The sequence below is a fragment of the Chinchilla lanigera genome, unplaced genomic scaffold (assembly GCF_000276665.1).
Source record: "Chinchilla lanigera isolate Chin_1 unplaced genomic scaffold, ChiLan1.0 scaffold00082, whole genome shotgun sequence".
In the NCBI taxonomy this organism is placed as follows: domain Eukaryota; kingdom Metazoa; phylum Chordata; class Mammalia; order Rodentia; family Chinchillidae; genus Chinchilla; species Chinchilla lanigera.
Genome location: NW_004955483.1, coordinates 2,429,155 through 2,448,249, shown reverse-complemented (window position 1 = coordinate 2,448,249; position 19,095 = coordinate 2,429,155). Strand labels below are relative to the sequence as shown.

Below are 19,095 nucleotides of genomic sequence, written 5' to 3'. Positions count from 1 at the left end.
CCAGCCTGGGCTACAAAGTAAGTTCAAGGACTGCCTAAACTACAAAGCAAGACTCCGTCTAAAAAACAAACAAAAACCAAGTGCTGGGATTACAGGTGTGTGCCACTATGCCCGGCTTCTTCTAGGTATCTTCCCAAGTTAAAGACATAATAGTGATACATGCACACTCCTGTGATACATGCACACAACTCATAGTAGCTAAATCTTCAAAGTGGCTTCTGTGTCCGTCAACAGGTAAAGGAAGACAAACTGTGGTATTTACACACGGTGAGTACTACTCTGTCATAAAGAAGGACATGATTGAGTTATTTATAAGAAAATGAATGCATGTTGAGACTGTAATGTTAAGCAAAATAAATCAGACACACAAGCTTAAATATCACATGGTTTATTTTATGTGGAAGACCAAATTATAAATAAACTAAAGCACAAAGCAATAGGTAGGTAATAGGAAACAATGAGGTAGAACTTTTGCCAATGGGAAGAGGAGTAAGAGATGGAGGGAGAGGTGAGCAAAGCAATAAAAAGAAAGAATGAAGATGTGTTATGTACACGTAGCAGCTTCCTACAATGAATGTAATAATTATGTTCTACAAACATGTACTAGTAAGGAAGTAAAAAAAAAAAAGGAAAACTGACTGCCCCACTTTAGAAAGAGCTATTAGAGAGCTGAGCATCTAGCTCAGAGGGAGAGTGCTTGCCTAGTATGTACCAGGCCCTGGGTTCAACCCATAGCACTGCAAAATAATACTAATACTTGCACATGTTTTGGTATTTTTCTAGGTAAGTCTCAGCTCTCTGGAAAACTGGCCTGAGGAGAAAAGCTGACGGTAGCTCACAAATGGAGCTGCTGTGAATGGTAGATTTTCATTCCCAGGTTCTCTCTTTCTCCTCCCTCCTCACCCCAGTCAGATAACAATGCAAAACTAAAAACTCCGTTAAATCCAAAAATCTTTTTTGTTGTTTTTTTGAGACAGGGTCTTGCTGTGTAGTTCAGGCTGGCCTTGAACTCATTATGCATCACAGGCTGGCCTCAGACTCAAAGCAATCCTCCTGCCTCAGCCTCCTGAGTGCTGGGAGACAGGTATGTGCCCAGCAAATACAAAAACCTTGTAAGAATTAAAGGCCAGAGTTTCATGCGCATGTATTCCCAGAAGACAGCAAATGGAAGCAATGAACCTTTCACACTGAAAGAAACTTCAGTCCCTGTGAGCGTGCATCAGGGATAAGAGATAAAGTGTGGCAGTGATTCTTGGTCTTCACCAGCCCCAGGCTATTTGCATGCCCTCTGAAAATACCAGGGCTAAACATCAGCTCCCTCTCGTGTCCTTTAAGTCCTTTGTTCAGAGCATTTTCAATCTCCAAGCATTTACCAAACCTGATGGAAGGGCTTAGCATGATACTGTCCTTATTCTGTCTTTTGAGAAAAAAAAGAAAAGAAAAAGCCCATGAAAGGGATAAAGTATGCACAAGTAGGAGCAGAGGTGTGGGCGGTGTCCTGCTGACCCGGATGTGGGAAGGGCTGAAGCTCTGGGGGCTGAGGTCCTGCCCCAGGGTGGGCAGCCTGTCCGTACCTCAGATCCGAGTGAGCCTGGATCTTCTGCACCCTAATGTCCGAGTCCAGCACGCCCAGCAGCGTGGCCAGCTGCCGCACCAGGGTGTCCTTCTGCTGCTCCGTCAGCTGCCCGGCGCCCACCTGCAGGATGAGCTCCACCAGGCCGCCCTTGTTGGGGTCTGCAAAACGGGAGATGCAGGACAGTTGCTGGGAGCACACAGCTGGCTGCTGTGGGGCAAGTCCTGCATGCGGTTCACAATTACCCTGTGCTAGATCTGGCTGTTAGGGGAGATTCTTTTGGAGACCCTGGGGACCACTATCTGGGGGATATTTTCTGTTTTGTCCCAGTTTGTTCTCTGTTCATTTCTTTCCCAGAAGATACACAAGTGTGTCTAATTAGCCTCGGCACCAACTCCAAGCTCTGGTCCCTCACACAGTCCCCCATGACCAGAAGGGGAGCTCTGTCCCTGGCACCATAGGCACTGCCCGGCTGGTCACACGGGGACGTCACAGCCCCTTACTGAAGCTGCACCCACCCCAGCAGTCCCAGCACTGATCACTGTGTCCCTATCACATGAGTATTTTTATTCTGGCAGGAAAGCAGTCCTGCAAAGAAAATCTTGCTGCCAGATACAGTTCTTCTTAATGAGCTACCAGGCTGGATCTGTTCGGGAACTGCAGCAAAATTCATAAAAAGCCTCCCAGCAGGTGATGGCGAAAGCCAGGCCACCACAGGAGGCCTCCGTGCTGGGCCACAATGTCAGGAGCCAGGGCCCGAGCAGCAGCCCACTTGGGGAGCTCACACCCCACGAACGCACCTGGCCGCACCTCCACAGTGGCGGTGCCCGTGTCCGAGGCACCCTGCGTGTCGGTCACTCGCAGGCGGAAAGTATAGACACCCTCCACCAGATTTGCGAGCTGCAGGGCCACACTGTGGTCAGAGCCACCGATGACATCCTGTGAAATAACAGCGTTCACAAGCAGTTGTCAGCCATAGCATCCCAGCTTGTCACTCCCAAACCTCAGTTCCAGTCCTCCCTGTGTGCAGACTGTCAGGGAGGCAGAAGGGGCTGGCGAGTAACCTTCAGCACCTCCTCCCTATGGTACCCACCGCACTGAGGCCACCATGCACCTTCTAGTAATTACTGAGTGATTAGTTTCATCCAACAGAGAGGAGGGCTTGACTTGGGTAAGGACCCCCAGGGCGAGGCATACATCTCATGGGTCTTATTTTCAGATGTTTACAATTCTGTCATCTTGGGTCTCCTCAAAACATTTCATATTTACCCTTTCAAATCACTCAGAAGCCTGGGGAGAAAAGTCACTGTTCTGTGGACCACGATGCTCCAAAGAATGAGAGAAGAGCTCATTTCCTGCTCTGCATGTGCAAACGCGAAAGGATAGGAATAAAAAGCTGGGGCTTTGCCAGACCCAGTGGACGAGGCCTGCAGTCTCAGCAATCTGGAAGGCTGAGGCAGGAGGACCACAAGTTTGGGTCCAGCCTGGGCAACTCAGCGACTTAGACCCTATCTCAAAATTGAAAAGTAAAAAGTCAAGGTTCTGGTCAGAAACCCATTATAGTTACACTTAAAAGTGATCTACCATCTATCTGAATGGATTAATTCTAGAAGCACTTTAGACAGCACAAAGCATTTGTACTTCCTGTGCTCCCCTTAGGTCCACCTCCAAGGGGATCTGCACATCCCAAGTTCTTAGCAACAATGGGAGGGGAGTTGTACTTAAATTCACAGCTTAAAAGGCAGAGGGATCTAATGGGGTCAAAGTGTCTTCCAGGAGCTAAAAACTTAACGCTGTCTGGATTAACGATGAGTTCATTCACCTTGGCAAAGTCACTTTCCATCTCCGCGTTCACTGTCTGCACCTGGGAAGCGGAGCAGCACAGCAATCCCTGACCTTCACACATACCAGAACACGAGGAAGAATCCACTTGGACTAAACAGGAATGACAGCTAAGCAGCAGAACACTTCCCACTAGAAGGCTTGGCTTCAAAGCCCTCCCGGGCCATGAAATGCTGCCCTCTCCAAAGTCTGGGCAAAGAAAAGTCTGGAAGGATCTGAGCAGTGCTTAAATCTGACAGCAGCCTGCTGCCGTCAGCCCTGGGAACACTGCAGTATAGAAACATACCACCTTCCTGGGGAGAGGAGGCCCTGCTGGAAATGCTGCTCTGGACCACAGTGTGTCCCTCGGCCGCCAGGACCATGCCTAAAGACAGACTCCATAAGGAGGTAAACTGAGGTTCACTGAGCTCACAAGGGTGGGCCCTGACCCGAGAGGACAACTGTCCTCACAGGAATTAGGGATGAGAGCTAGTGTCTCCACCTCCTCTTTGTCCCTGCCAGGCGAGGACACAGTGAGAAAGCAGCCATCTGCAAGCTTGGAAGAGAGTCCTCACGGGAAACAGAAGTACTGGAAGAGAGACCTCACCAGAAACAGAGGTAGCCTCGCACCTGGGTCTTGCCCTCCCAGCCTCCTAAACTGTGAGAAAACACACTCCTGTTGTTGAAGCCACCCAGCCCCGAGGGTTCTGCCGTGAGGCCCAAGCTGACTGACACAAATGCACAAAAGCAGATGGGGGAGACTCCCTGTGAGTACTCACTCCTGCGGCCGGACTCTGGCCATCCCGGATCCACAGATAGGACGCGATTCCTTGGTCATCAGTAGACCTTGAACCATCCAAAGTAATGGAGTTATTTGGAAGCACAAGAACATGTCTGCCACCAGCCTGGGCTCTGGGAGGACTATTATTTTCTAAGTCAAATACAGCAAAAATGAAAGCAAAGAAATTGATTTAAACCACTGGTGATGAACATGCGTCATAAACACCCATGACAACTCCATCTTGCAGATATGTCAATTTGAAATGTCTGTAAGATGTTATTTTTTGGCCCAAATATCTGTAAGATCATATGGACTTTATTAAAACTCCATGCTCAGCTGAGTATGATTTGGAATAAAAAAAGGTAAAGCAAGTAACAGGCTAGACATTGGGAAATCTCTAATGTTGTTACAGTTTTCCTCTCCTCGGAAAAAAGGAAATAATGATCTTACTTATGTTCAGTGTTTATAAAGTGGAACTCTTTTATTTAAAATATACTCCAGGATAAGGATAAGTGTGGCTCACTGGTAGAGTGCTTGCTTAGCATGTATGTGGGTGGGACTGATACCTAATACCACCAAAATAAATAAATAAAATAAAAAATATACTCCCAGCTGTATATGGTGGTGCGTGCCTGTAATGCCAGCACTCCGGGAGCCTGAGGCAGGCAGATCACAAGTTCGAGTCCAGCCTAGTCAAAATAGTGACTTAGTGAGACTCTGTCTCAAAATAAAAAATAAAAAAGGGCTAGGGTACAGCTCAAGGTGAAGGTTCTGGGTTCAATCCCCAGTGCTGCAAAATAAGACAAAACATACAGATATTATCTGTAAGAAATGACACCCTGGGTCATTTTTTACTGGTCCATACCATCTGAAATATTTTGATTTCTAGTGTTGCTAAATTGGTTAAAACTAGACTCTCACACCTCTGAGGTGTTAGAATAAACAAGGCCATGCAAGGCCAGGTCTAGGGTAACGCCCTGAGGGGGATGGGGCCAGCTGCAGGGCTGGGGTGCACTGGAATGGGCGGTCACCAAAACACAGCTTCCATTCGGAGAGGAGAGAGTGCCCCCTTGCACAGATAGGGCTCTGTAACCCAGATTCTCCTGAAAATAAGGCAAGTGACAGAAAACAGGGCAGGAACCGCCCAAGGTGCCTCCTAGAGCATCGTTAACACCCCAAGGTCCCCAGTCCCTGTCATCCTAAGGACAGACACTGCGGCTGGACCACAGATAACTGGAGCTATTCCCAGTCTTCCAGTTCCCTGGGCTGGGGGTGGACCTCAGGAGTAGGGCTCTTGCTTTGCACGTGTGAGGCTTGGGGTTCCTTCCCCAATACCACACACACAAAAAAGACATTTACCACTCTCCATTCAGACGTAGGATTTGGGAAGCACAGCAGAATGTGGCTCAGCAATAGCAAACCTATGGCGCTCGTGCCTCAGAGGGCACACAGAGCTTCCTCTGTCGGAAGGTGAGCCAAGTTGCCCAGCATCACCCCAGCAGCCGAGCAGGCACTTGGCACTTTTGGGCACTCGGTTTCTCAAAGGTTTGCCATGACTAATCTAGTGTTAAAGAGGCCTAATTCTAGGAAGACTAAGAAGAACAGAACTAAGCTGGCCGTAAACTGAACCCCAAAGTCCTCTGTTTAATCTGCATACGTGTAGGTCCACACCAGAACTGAGGACTCCACTCGCTTCTGTCTTGGACATGTCAAACTCCAGAACCCAGTCCTGAGGCTGCCCTGGCATAAATTCAATATATCCAAAGCTGAATGTTATCCCCCAAACCCGCTCTTCCATAAGCACAATTTCAATCATCACACCATCCACACCCACGCTACTGTCAGAGCTGCGGTGTCCTCAGCTGCCCGCCTCCTAACCCTCCATTATCTATTAGGTTCCCAAGTCCTGAGAATTTGGGCTCTCAACTGTCTTTCTGATCTATCCCTTTTCTCCCTATTTTCCCGCTGTTGGCCTCAAATACCCTCTAACTATTCTCCCGCTGGGCCTGTCTTCTCATCCATCTGTTGTGTTTTTTGTTTTTGGGTTTTTTTGTGGCGCTAAGGCCTCACACACGCTAAGCCTATGCTCTATTACTGACCCACACCCCTGGCCCATTTCGTCTTTTTAGAAATCCAAGTCTTCTAGCTAAAAATTTAGGGGTTGTTTTAAAATGCTCCAACCCAAATAAACTATGAACTGATAAACAAATCAAGGCTGGCCAAACAGAGACTGTTGTTACAGCTGGATGATGGGCTACTGATGATCTGTTCAGACTGTACTCAGTACGGTCATGTGTGGTTAAATTCTTCTGCGATAAAATGTTTGGGGGCAAAACCCCAATCTGATAAAATGCCATCAGCCCCTCCTAACTGCCCAGGGGATAAAGCCCAGACTGTATGGTGACTGACGGCACATACAGCCCTTCCCTGCTGAGCTCAGTCTCAGCCCCCGGCAAGCCTCTCTACTGTCCCCAAACCTAGCACGTGAATTTTTCAGCCAGCCACATGCTTTACTTCCCTGTGCATAAACATGTTGCAGTCATCATTCATTAATTCATTCAACTGACCAACAATATGGTTTTTCATGGGTCTAGTTCTGCACTATATGAGGACAAAGAGATGTTTGAGGCAAAGGGCCTTGAAGAGCTCACAGTTCAGATGAGGAAACAAGTACCCAAAGCAGAACTGCACAAGTCGACCCAACAGATTTCACAGTAAGAAACAATATAGGACTTGAAAACATTTCTGCTCTTGAATTTCCAAGGAACACAGAGAGCAAAGCACAACAGTGTCATAGAGATATGGGTCTTTAGTCACCACTGTGAGGGAAGTATAGCTATTAGACGATGCACTTCACAGACAGAAGGAAATGGTCTCTTTGCAGAGCTGATCTGAAGACAGCTAGCAGCAGTAGACGAGGGTTGTGCTTCTGGATTAAGCAGAGTTCGGCCTCTGTTATGAAGATGTAAACCGTTACCAGCATCTTTAAATAACGGTAGCCTGGCTTACAGTGGGGCAGGCCAAGCCCTCCTTGGGTCGGGGCCACTCACCCTTCTTCACGGCCACGGTCAGGGTGGACATGCTACTCAGTCCCTGCTGGTCCTTCACTGTTAACCGGAAGTGGTGGGTACCCACCTGGAGGCCAGTCACTGTGGCTACTGCCGTGTCTCCGTTTGCCATCTGCACTGCGCTGGGGCCTCTGTGAAACACCAAAGTGATAACAAAAAGGAGCAGGCAGCTGTGAATATGTCAGGGCTGTGATTCGTGCCCTCCCAAGTACTCTTCCTAGACAACTCTTTATTCACTTGTATTCTCTAGCTCAGTTAATAGGAGCCAAAGCCTATTTCAGGCAGAGCCTGGTACATTCCTAGGAAGAGGAATTTTTGTTGTTGTTTTTTTATTTTTTTCTAATTGGGCTGTTAGTGAAATGCTCTATCTTTGGAACATTGAATTTTGGAAACTACTTCTGTTTCTTTGAGTAAAATCAGGTTACCTCCCCATGCGCCTTTAGGTGGGGTATAGAGGAGGAGGAAATGGACCCAAGCAATGCATCTCCTAAAGAGAATCACAGAAGAGTCACAGATCGTAAGCTTGGGAGTCAGAAAGACCTAGAAGTGCACCCTGGCCCCTTCTCTTCTGATCTGGAATGTTAGGCCTTATGATCTCTTTGGTCTCTACAAGCCTTGGTTTTTCAACTTTAAACAGGAAATGGGATTAGCGTGTCTATTAAACACTAGATACAGGATGCTATGAGATTGAGCTGTGAAGTTCAGAGAACATCAGGGAATCTGAGCATCCCTTTAAGCCCTGCATTTCTGCTGTCCACAGTGCCTGCAGGACAGGCTGGTGTACTCAGGACAGGACCACTCACCCCAAAGCTCCCGTCCACCTCCCTGCCCACCTCTTCTGCTGTCAATGGAAGGCCATCTCGCCTATCCACATTTGACATATTCTTCCCATCATGCCCAGTTACTTCTAGAAATGTGCTTAAATCCTGACCAGCTCAAGCGGAGTATTTAGCCTTGATCTGCAGAGAAGGGGTATGGTCACTCAGGTGCAGTCGGGAACAGAGCGGCTGTGCTGACACAGACTACCTGACGTGCTCCCAGTGGTAGAAGACAATGCCGTGGTCGTCGCTGCTCCTGCTCCCATCCAGGATAGCACTGTCCACTGGGAAGACCAGTTCCTTATCAGGGCCGGCCACAGCCACGGGAGGCCTGTTGTCTTCTAGGAATGCAGAAACAGTGTGAGAAAGGATTCCCTCTTTGCATGCAGACTGCAATCTCGATTCCTTGATTTAAAAGCAAATTATTCATAGTGAGACCTGGTAGCTGCTAGGGAACAGTGTCTATTGGGAATCTTCGGGTGAAACATGAAAGTCTCCAGCTGACCCAAGAAGATTCTCAGGCAGGACCTGGGTCATGGGCAGCAAGAGGCCCTGGGCCCCACTGCACATGAGGCCAGAGTCTTTAGAAGACCTTCAGGGGTCTCAGTCAGGACACAGGGGAGCGGGGAAGCACAGGAGGAGAGAAAGAGGAAGGGAGGGAGGACGGGAAGAAATGGACATGATGTACAGAGACGTGTTTTTTCAGGCAGGGAGGACTTCCTGTCATCTTTAAAGCCCCACTGCCTGGTAAATAGCAAATGTGCAAATAACTTGGGTTAAGTGTTGAAGAAAGAAAAAGATACGAAGTATTACTTATAATGTTATTGTTATAAATAAATACAACTTTTGTTTTAAAAAACAAAGAAGCCATGTAGTCAAAACCTGTGGCAGCCACCACTACAGCACTCAAATGTGTTACAGTATTTTTTACAAATGCAAAATGAATAAGTGAAAAAAATACATAAGCCATTTCTAGGGCGAGGCTGTTCCCACCGCAGGACACCGGGACTAGCTGGCATCTAGTAGAAAGGCTCTAAGCACAGGCCACCATGAAGCCCACGCCTTGTTACCTGGAAGGCACCCCCAGTCTGTGGTGGGCAGGGTACTGGGTTTCCATGGCTCTGCAGACAGATAGGAGACTAAGCCAGAGCCAGTGCCCCCATGTTGTGCTGCACCTAGCAGCCTCCGCAGGGTCTCCTGGGGCTTGCTGTCACAAAGTGGGACAATGGGACACTTGCAGTACTCAGGATGGCTCTCATTATGTCCCATGTGCCACAGTTTAGAGACACAATCAAGATGAGATTCAGAACCCCCAAAGATAACTGTACTTAAATGCAGCAGTATCTCCCACAGTCCTGCTTCCTGACAGCTCAGAGACAGGAGCACCAAACTGGATGGATCTGAAGCCAGAGGCCCCATTATTTCATCTTGGGGACCAAATCTCATTTCCACTTCACCTACCAGGCTGCACAATCACGGCGACCTCCGCCGTGGACTGCTGTCCTGAAGAATCTGTCACCATCAGCTGAAACGTGTATTCCCCTTCCTGCATTGCAGACACGTGCAGGTACGGGGTCCCCGCTCCCTGTACAAGAGCAGACGACAGGAAAGAGGAAAGCAAAACGGAAGAGCAGTGTGAAAGCAGCACAGGTAGAAAGCATGACAACACAAACTGATGATTTTTACTCCACACAGAGACCCTGACGAAGATAAAGTATGTGGGAACCCAGGAAAATGTAATTTAAATTCCATCATGTGCTCTCACAGTCCTGATGGAATGAAAATTCACACAGCCTTTTCAGAAGCCAACACGGCAACAAATATTAAAGTGCAAAATGAGAACCTTCTTTTTTTTTTTTTTTTTTTTGTCTTTTTGAGACAGGGTCTCATTATGCAGTTCAGGCTGGCCTTGAGCTCACTTTGTAGCCCAGGCTGGTCTCGAACTTGCAAGGATCCTCCTGCCTCTGCCTCCTGAGTGCTGGGATTACAGGCGTGAGCCACTACGCTCAGCAAAATGAGAACTTTCTTCAGCCACAACTCCCCTTCTCAGTATCTCCTCTAAAGAAATGTACAGGAGGCTCACTGCACTCAGGGGGCGACTGAGGCAGTCTGTAACAGTGAGAAATTGAAACGAACTAAATGCCTATCAAGAAAGGGGCCACATTCCTGGGATACACTATGGAAGCCAGTTCCAAAGCGAGAAGTTCAGACTGGGGTATGTCTCGGGGTAGAGCATGTAGATGGCACGTGCAGGGCTCAGGTTCACTCTGGAGGACCAATAAATATATGAAGCTTAAAAGAACTGAGTAGGTTTATAGACACTGATATGAAAAACGTCAGACACATACTAAGCCAAAATAGAGGGCTGCAGAATAACACATACACTTGTGATAGGTACTGCTTTACATACAAACAGACACACACACACACACACACACACACACACAAACAAACAAAGGATTCCAGGGCACACATCTGAAAATGAGCTAAGTGATTATTTGTAGGCAGGAACATGGAGGACACTGGTGGTCAAGGTATATTTTTACCTTACCAGAACTTATTTGCACCAGTTTTTGGTTCTACTTTTTTGTTCGTGTATTACTTTTGTAATGAAAAATAACTTTTCTTTTTAAACTGAGGCCAAAATCCTCCCCCTCCCTCCCTCCCTCCCTCCCTCCTTCCTTGTTGCTGCTATGCTGCTGGTGGGAATAGTTCCAACTACTGCTTATGCTGAAAGTCTCCAGCCTCAAAAGAGCCTTTTAATTTGAAATCCTGTTACAATTTCTTTACTTTTATAGATCGCAAGGTTGTCTACAGAGAAATCTGTCTGCATGTTATTTCTTAAAGTTTTGATGGAAAATTGACAAAGAAAGTTGATAAATCAATTGTGTTGTCATAAGAGCAGCTTCTAAAATTTGAAATGCAGAAAGGCTTTTAAGAACTTTAAAAGAAGATGCCCCTCCCTCCCTCTCCCCCGCCCCCTCTCCTTCTCCTGCTTTCTCCAGGGCTCGAGATCAAGGCTGTGGACACATCAGAAGGAGAACCTAGTGGGAGGTCTTCTGGTCATGGAGGCACCCTAGAGGAGGACTGGGCCACCCTGCTGGCTTCATCTTCCTCTTGCTTGCTGGCTACCACGGGTGAGAGTGACTTTGTACTCCTTCACCTGGTTCCTACATTGCTGAGATGTGTTCTCTTGCCACAGGGCCAAATGACCACAGACTGAGACCCCTGACACCGTAAGCCAAAATAAAAAATTTCGCTTTATAGGTTGATTATCTCAGGCATTCGTTATAGATACCACAAAGTATAAGTAAACAGCTCACCCACATGTACACATAGAGCAAAGGTTTCAAAGTTATTAGGTATTAGGCAAATATATTTAAAAGGTTTGAGCAAGTCAAAATATAGCTATGAAGAAACTCTTAAGAAGAATTCACTAGAGCTGAGGGTCATGTTGCATGCCTGCAGTCAGATCACCCTGGGAAGCTAAGGCAGGAGGATCACAAGCTTGAGTTCAGCCTGGGCAATTTAGCCACTTAGCAAACCCTGACTCAAAATTAAGTGTCTAAGGGTGTTAAAAGTATCTAAGGGTGTAACTCAGTGCAAGAGCAGCGGGTTCAACCCTCAGTGACAAAAACAAGTGAGAGAGAAAGAGAGAGAAACAAGATAGCATAGAGTTTCTAAAATAGGGGAAACAAGGCCAGGTATGGCAGTGCACACCTGTAATCCCAGCACCCAGGAGGTTGAGGCAGAAGGACTGCTGTGAGTTTGAGGTCAGCCTGGGCTCTGTAATGAGTTCAAGGTCACCATGAACTACATTGAGAGACACTGTCTCAAAACAACAAAATAAATAAATATAAAATATGAAAAACAAAATGACATAATTTTCTTATAATGAAATTTAGTTACACTATTTCTTTTTTTTTTTTTGGTTTTTCTCCAGTACCGGGAACCGAACTCACAACCTTGCGCTTGCCAGGCAGGCGCTTTTGCCGCTGAGCTAAATCCCCAGTCCCTAGTTACACTATTTCTAAGGTTCCTTTCAGTCACAGAATATTTGTCTAACAACTGTTGGGTCAGACTTCTTGAAACCTGATTTCAAGATCTAGCTGTCAACACAAGGTCACTTTGGTTGGTGTTCTGTGCTTGTCTAATTAAGGATGGGAAAGGGATATACTGTAAACTTAGAAAATTTGTGTGTTCAGTTGCTCTGTTTGTTTGTTTATTTATTTATTGGTATCAGGAACCGAACTCAGGACCTTGCACCTGCCAGGCAGGCGCTTATGCCACTGAGCTATATCCCCGGCCCTCCTCTGTTAGTTTAAACATCTAACAGAAAATCTTACAAAATAGACTTTTTATAATTGCCCCCAAACTAATATATGACTGAGAGAAACATGGATGAATGCATGGATGGGTGGATGGATGGATGGGTGGATGGGTGGATAGACGGATGGATGGATAGACAGATAGACACACAGACAGACAGATGTGAGAGACAATGAAATTCCGTAGGCAGGCTGGGGAACTTGCCTGCATGGCCACCTCTTTGCTCTCACTGCCAGGGCCCAGGGACCACTCATAGAGCACAATCTGGTGATCATCACTGCTCTGGTTCCCGTTCAAGGTGATGGCATTTTGGGGCAAAGTGATGGTCTGATTTGATCCTGCATTGGCAACGGGCGGATGGTCCACAGCACTGTTGACTATCAGGGTGGCAGTCGTGGAGCTAGTGGCCCCATCTGAGTCTGCAACAGTCAACCTACAAAAAGAAGAAGTGGTTCCATTGCAAGAACATGCCCAGTCCTAAGGAGAGCAGTCAGGTTAGCCTGTTCATGGTTCAGTTTTCAGAAGAGGTATAGACAGAGACTTGAGGATGAAGCTGAGAAAAGCACACAGACTTGGGGATATTTTTGTCTGCTTTGCTGCTTGCTTAATTTATTTGTAAGTCAGAACATACTCACACTGAAGCTTAACCTTTATGGAATTCCATGCGGTCTTTGAGATGCTGGGTGGAGAAACTACCCTCCGCTAACACGGAAGCCACGGCCCTCTAACAGCTAAGATGAAGAGTGTTACCAGGGTAGGTTCTGCCTTCAGGCTTGGGCATTCAGAGACAGGGCACAGGACATGAATTTTCAGCCGCACAGCTTTTAATTTTTAAGTTCTTTTCTAGAGGACTTATTGTATCATCAAGATTCTTTGAAAGAAATTTTAAGATTAAACAATTTCAAGGGGCCGGGGCTATAGCTCAGCAACACAGCGCCTGCCTGGCAAGCACAAGGTCCTGAGTTTGATTCCTGATACAAAAAACAATTTCTCAGATAAAATGATTTCAAGTGTGAACTGATGTTCAACCCTCAAATAGAAAAGTAAACCCCACTGGCCCTCTGGTAGCAAATGGGTTCCTGGTGCAAAAGGAGAACAGTGAAATCACCAAAGGCCACGCTGCGCTTCAGGGTGGAAGAGGGCAGCGGCAGCGGGTGCAAGGGTGGTTGCTAAATAGTGTAAAGAACAGGGTGAGAATGAAGCTCCAGGAAAGGGCGGCCCGAGGGAAAGCAGGTGCATGGGGTGCCTCTGCGTGCTGGGCTTCCTGTCACGCCATCCTGCACAAGCAACACAATCGAAGGCCACACTCCACACTGCTCAGCTCCTAACATCTAGTACTTCTAGTACAGGGCCCTTCCTTCTCAGTCAGGCTGAGTCAGGACAGTCTCCAGGGAATTTCTTCCTGGGCTAGCAGCAGAAACCTGACTCAAATACACAGAGAAAAGCTATCAAATGAAAATGAATAAAAGCATCGAATAAAGTGGCATATCACCATATATAAATTTACCTCAATGAAGTGCTAGAGAAATAATCTTCACAATATCTTTTTTGAAGTCTCCTTGGACTTTTTCTATCAGAAAGTTCCCACAAATCCATATTAGCAAAGTTCTCAGATGAAAAAGTTGGTAAGAATTTAGTAAATGTATCAGATGTCTTTAAAACATACATACCTCCAACCCAAAAATCCTACTTGTACTCCAAAATTTTACCATGAGGACATTCAAATGTTAAACAGCAAGGCTGAACTAAGAAACTATACTGTATCACTATAGTATCCTACATGATGTTGCAGACTATTCCATAGCTTGATATTCACGGCAAACTGCTTTCTCTTCCCACTTTGATATCACATTGGCTACGGCAAAAAGAAGAATGAGGAATATACACACACCTGGCTGGATTCTGTTACCAGGTAATATCTGTACCTTATGCTCAGCTTCCAAAGGAACTGTCTTCCTATTCATTCCCCTCACAATCATTCACAAACCTTCAGGGTGTCTACCTTCTACAGGCAAGGGAGTACGTAAGTTCAGAAAGTCCTCCTTCCCCTTTACCCCACACACTGAAATAGGATCCAACACCAAGGGAACGAAGTACTGATCCAGACAACAGCATCAATGAACCTCAGTCATTTGCTGAATGGGGGAAACCAGGCAAACAGTAGTAAACACTGTATGTTTCCATTAATACAAGTTCTAAAGACAGCACTGACAGAATAATTCACAGTGACAGAAAGCAGTTCTTGCCTGAGGATGAGTGCAGGCAAAGATGCCCAGGAAAGGGGCATGAGGGATCTGGGGGGCAATGAGAATGTATATTATTTCAATTAAGGTGATGGTTTCACAGGTAAACACCTGTGTCAAAATACATCAAATATTATCCTTTAAGTATGCACAGCATACTGTACTTCAGTTAGACCTTCAAAAGTTGTAAAAAGGAAAAGATTCAAATAATTATGTAATTAGCAGACAATCATACACCTGTACCGGACCTTGACTCTGAAGAGGCAGACTTTGTTGCTAGTCACTCAACAGACCAAGAAGAGGCTATGCCTGTACTATTCCCGACATCTCCAACCAGGAAACAGGTACTTTTCATGTGAATTGATGAAGATAATCAGTCTACACAGGCAGCTATCCCACCCCCTCCCCAAGAAACCAAATCAACCTTGCGTCTTGATCCAAACGAAAAACAGCCCTTTCAGAACATCAAGTTAAGCCAGTGGTCAAAACATAAGCAGTGGAAATCACATCAAAGCGGGGCCCACTTGCCTGAAAGTATAGTTACCAGGAACGAGGTGAGACAAGTATAAGACGGGGGAATCAGCAGAGGTCTTCTCTTCTAAGAAGGGCCCGCTAACTTCTTCCCAGTGGTAGCTCACTATTTCAGTATCATCTGTACTTTCTACAAGATTAACAGATAAGAACTAGAATGAAACACAAGAAGAGAAAAACAAACTGTATTTATTGCATACAGACGCTCCTCATTTAAGCACTGACTTCTGTCCTTGCCACTAGGTCATTCACTGAATTGGTCGCTAAATTGGGATTTGTGTAAGTATGTAAGGTACAATATTCAGAACGAAGAAATAGTCAGGGAAACTCCAGCCTGATAACTTTGCTTTTATTTACATAACTCTTACATGCATTACTGTAATGTAAAATAGAACATAAAATTACTGTACTGCATAGTATGACCACAAAAATGACAGTACTGTATAAAGAAGGTATACTATATAAAAAAAAAAAGATATTGAGGCTTTATAAACAAGATGTACGGAACTGTACAAATAAAAAGATGAGTTGTAGGTCCAAATAGCATGTCTCAGTCATAAGTTCAACAGTAGTTAAACAGGTAAGGTATTAAATGAGGAATATCTGCAGTTAATTTCATTTTTATATGAATTATACACTTGCACAGATGGCAAGCGTATATTATATAATGGAAAGAGGGAGATGTTTTCCAACTCCCCACATTACCAGGACTCTTTTTCTACTGGATCTGCACCAAATCTGAGTGAGGTGGTTCCCACTCAGTTGAGTATTTCAGAGGCACAGTGACAAGCGCTGTTGCTTTTTAAAAACCAGGAGTGAACAGAGTGGAGCGCACTGAAATGCTGCTTCAACCACAGCGTGTGATACCCTGCTCGCAATTTCACATAGGCATCTAAACCGACAGGTTCCCAGGGATGTAAAAAGCTGCCTTTTACTGCATTAACTGTTAAGGTGTAAACCCAGAGAGAGCTGTATCCTGCATGACAATTTCCCACTTGAAAGAACAAAATGTTTCATGCAGAGTCATAGAACTGCAGTCCTGGAAGGGACCCAGTGGCATCGAAGTTGTTGAAGGAAGGAACAAGTTCATGTGACAGATTTGCAGTCCCAAGTAACTAAGTCTTGTAACTAAGCCATACTGAGCTCATCAAAATGCTTTCTGTCATGTAAATATTTCTAAAGAAAATACGCTTTATTTTAAATACACTGAACAGGTACACATGGACAGGTGGATGTGGTGCCCTACATCTTGCCAGCTGGCAGAGCACCTTCCTCCCAACAACCAGAACATCTACTTTAATGGTTGATACATTGTGTCAACTTGAGAAGTCTAGAAGCTTAACTAAGTGACTCTGCAGTTCTACATCCTAGGCCACCCTGGAGGACATGCCCTTACCACTCTAGGATGTTGTTCATTGTGTCAATTTGAGCAGTTTAGAAGTTTAAGTAACTCAGCAGGGGGCCAGGATCCTCACTTTGTAAACATCTTCAGCCTATGCATGAGGAGGGCCCAGAGATAGTGTGAGTGCTACACCCTCCTGGGGGCGGGCAGGTAGCCTGCTTACCATATAAGGGAGGGAAAGAGGCTTGCTCTCCTCCCTTTTTGCTCTTCCTGCTTCTGCTGTCTTCTGCCACCTTGAGCTGTTGCCCCTCACCATGCCACCCCACCTTGGAGCGAGCTGATTACAGACTGAAGCCTCCACACACTGTGAGCTAAGTAAACCTTTCCTTCCTTAACTTTGGGTGTGAGGTATTTTGTCTCAGCAGTGAGAAGAAAGTAACTAGGACACCTACTCTTAACTTACACAAGATTCGCCATTAGCTTTGTGTTTGGGTGCGCAAAACATGCAGGTACAGAGTACACAGGGTACTGGTGAACCAGGTCAAGCACAGGATGTGTTTAAAGTCTGTTCTCACTGGCAGCCGTGTAACACACACACCCACTGCTAGAGGGAACGAACTCTGAATTAAATTAGCAAATGAAACATGACCTACATCCACAAAGGCAAACCCACAGAGAGTTGTTTAAAGTGAAAACTGCTAGTTACATATGTCACAAACATCCAAAGAAAACACTCCAACAATTATTTTAATTTCATATCAAACAGCTGAACCCTAAAGAACATCTTAGTATAAATGAAGGATAGGTAACTAAAGGGCAAGCAGGTACAAGATATAGAAGCAGAGGGGAGAAACTGAAGACCTCTAAGAGGCAAAACTAAAGAAGATAGTGATTGATCAGCAACTTAGCCTGCAAGTTCCCGCACCCTGAGGCAGACCAACCCTTAAACCTTGCAGCATAGGTCCAGGGAAGACCCCAAGCATCTGGGGATACTCACGGCTGCCGTCGAGGAGGGCCAACGTCAAAGGCAGAGTGAGCTCTTGTGCTTGTGGATAAACAACAGCTACGGGTGGCAGGTTGTCTCTTCCAGCTGTGTGACAGAAAAAAGGACAGTGGCTAAGCCCAGGCCGTGTACCTCTGTCAATAACTAAGCAGATCATTTGCTTTCTGCAGAACGATTACGAACATCCTGTCAAGGAGTCTATCCCACAGGCCTGGACTCTGGAAACCCTTTGCTTCCTGCCAATGATCCAAGGGTGACTTTGGGCTCACCTTTCTGTGTAAGACCAGGAAAAGGAGATTCGATGACAGCCTCAGCTCCTGTGACGAGCTGGGTCTCCAATCTTTGACTGAAGGTGCCCACAGCCACCACCATGCTTCACATTGATGATAACCAGGCTGAATGTGCGAGGGGACAGCCACTGTCCCCCCAGGTAAAGGTAGGAAGGACCCAGCTCTGAGGAGGCACAGGGTCAGTGCACAGGCTGAGCCTCCAAGGGTAGCAGAGATGGGAGGGCGGCTCATGTCACGGCCCAGTGTGCAGGCCTCAAACCTGCCATGCAGCCAGGGCTGTGCCCACTGCAGCCTGTTCCTAATTCACATGAACTCACTGATCTGCGGGCAGTGATGGGCTGCAAAGCCCATGGTGGCCCACATGACTATGTGTGAAATTCTCATGCTCTTAAACTGAATCAAGAGGCCAGACTAAGCATCAGGCAAAGAAGGCTAAGGTATAATTGGTCACCACCCAGTTCAGCAAGCAGCTACCTTGTAGACTAGAATAGCCATGTTAAACAAGTACCAGGCATTATACAGAAAGTAGGAAAAAAAAATAAAAAATATGACCCTTCCATGTTTTCTCTACAGTGGAACCTAAGATAAAAATGAAATATATTAACTGTGTCATTCAGATGCCAAAAGTTAAGATCACCTGAGCAACAAGAAACTGTTCTCTCACTAACTCACCGGGCTTAACAGTGACGTTGACAAATCCTTCTCCAAAGGCGTTGTCACTAGAAACGGTGACTTTGAAGGCATAAACTCCTGCTGACAACTGCAACCCAGGGAAAAATTACTCAGGTGAGTGTGCAAAAGACATGGTAGACCTCATACCCAGAAGCCTCAATTCCCACATCAGCACAACAAGGGCTCAGGAAAAAGTCCTGTTTACAGCTGTCTATGGGCTGCCACATGTTTGAGGCCTTCACACCAGAACACTAAAGGTCACTGAGACAGGCCACGCCTTAGCTTAGTGACAGATATTTTAGTAGTTCCCATATGGTCACAAACATATATAGAGGCCAAGTCTGCTTTTGTTTTTGTTTTGTTTTGTTTTCAGTTCTGGAGATCAAACCCAGGGCCTTGCAATTGCTAGGCAAGTGCTCTACCACTGAGCTACTTCCCCAACCTGGAATCATACATTTCTGCTCCACAGCTCTGGTAAGCTGGTCAGCAGCACACTCTGACAATAGCAGCCCAGTGACATGGGGAGTCTCAGGAGAAGAAGACAGCGTAGTCATTGGATAGGAAACCAGGGCTCAAGCAGCAGGGCCTGTTTATTTCTCTGTATGGGCCAGGAAGAGGGTATGT

The 19,095-nt window shown here is 46.1% G+C and overlaps 1 protein-coding gene across 3 annotated transcripts in view; it reads right to left on the bottom strand.

Moving 5' to 3' along the window:
• The window catches only part of Kiaa0319 (KIAA0319 ortholog), a 59,150-nt gene that overhangs the window by 14,961 nt on the left and 25,094 nt on the right, over positions 1-19,095 (bottom strand). For all 3 annotated transcript variants that reach the window (XM_013503840.1, XM_005403369.2, XM_005403370.2), the window contains exons 7-16: positions 18,472-18,559; positions 17,504-17,596; positions 15,162-15,294; positions 12,595-12,823; positions 9,523-9,646; positions 8,270-8,402; positions 7,226-7,374; positions 4,174-4,325; positions 2,374-2,512; positions 1,575-1,734 (exon numbers count right to left, since the gene is read on the bottom strand). In XM_013503840.1, the coding sequence (XP_013359294.1) occupies positions 1,575-1,734; positions 2,374-2,512; positions 4,174-4,325; positions 7,226-7,374; positions 8,270-8,402; positions 9,523-9,646; positions 12,595-12,823; positions 15,162-15,294; positions 17,504-17,596; positions 18,472-18,559 (1,400 nt within the window). The remainder of the gene's footprint in view (positions 1-1,574; positions 1,735-2,373; positions 2,513-4,173; positions 4,326-7,225; positions 7,375-8,269; positions 8,403-9,522; positions 9,647-12,594; positions 12,824-15,161; positions 15,295-17,503; positions 17,597-18,471; positions 18,560-19,095) is intronic.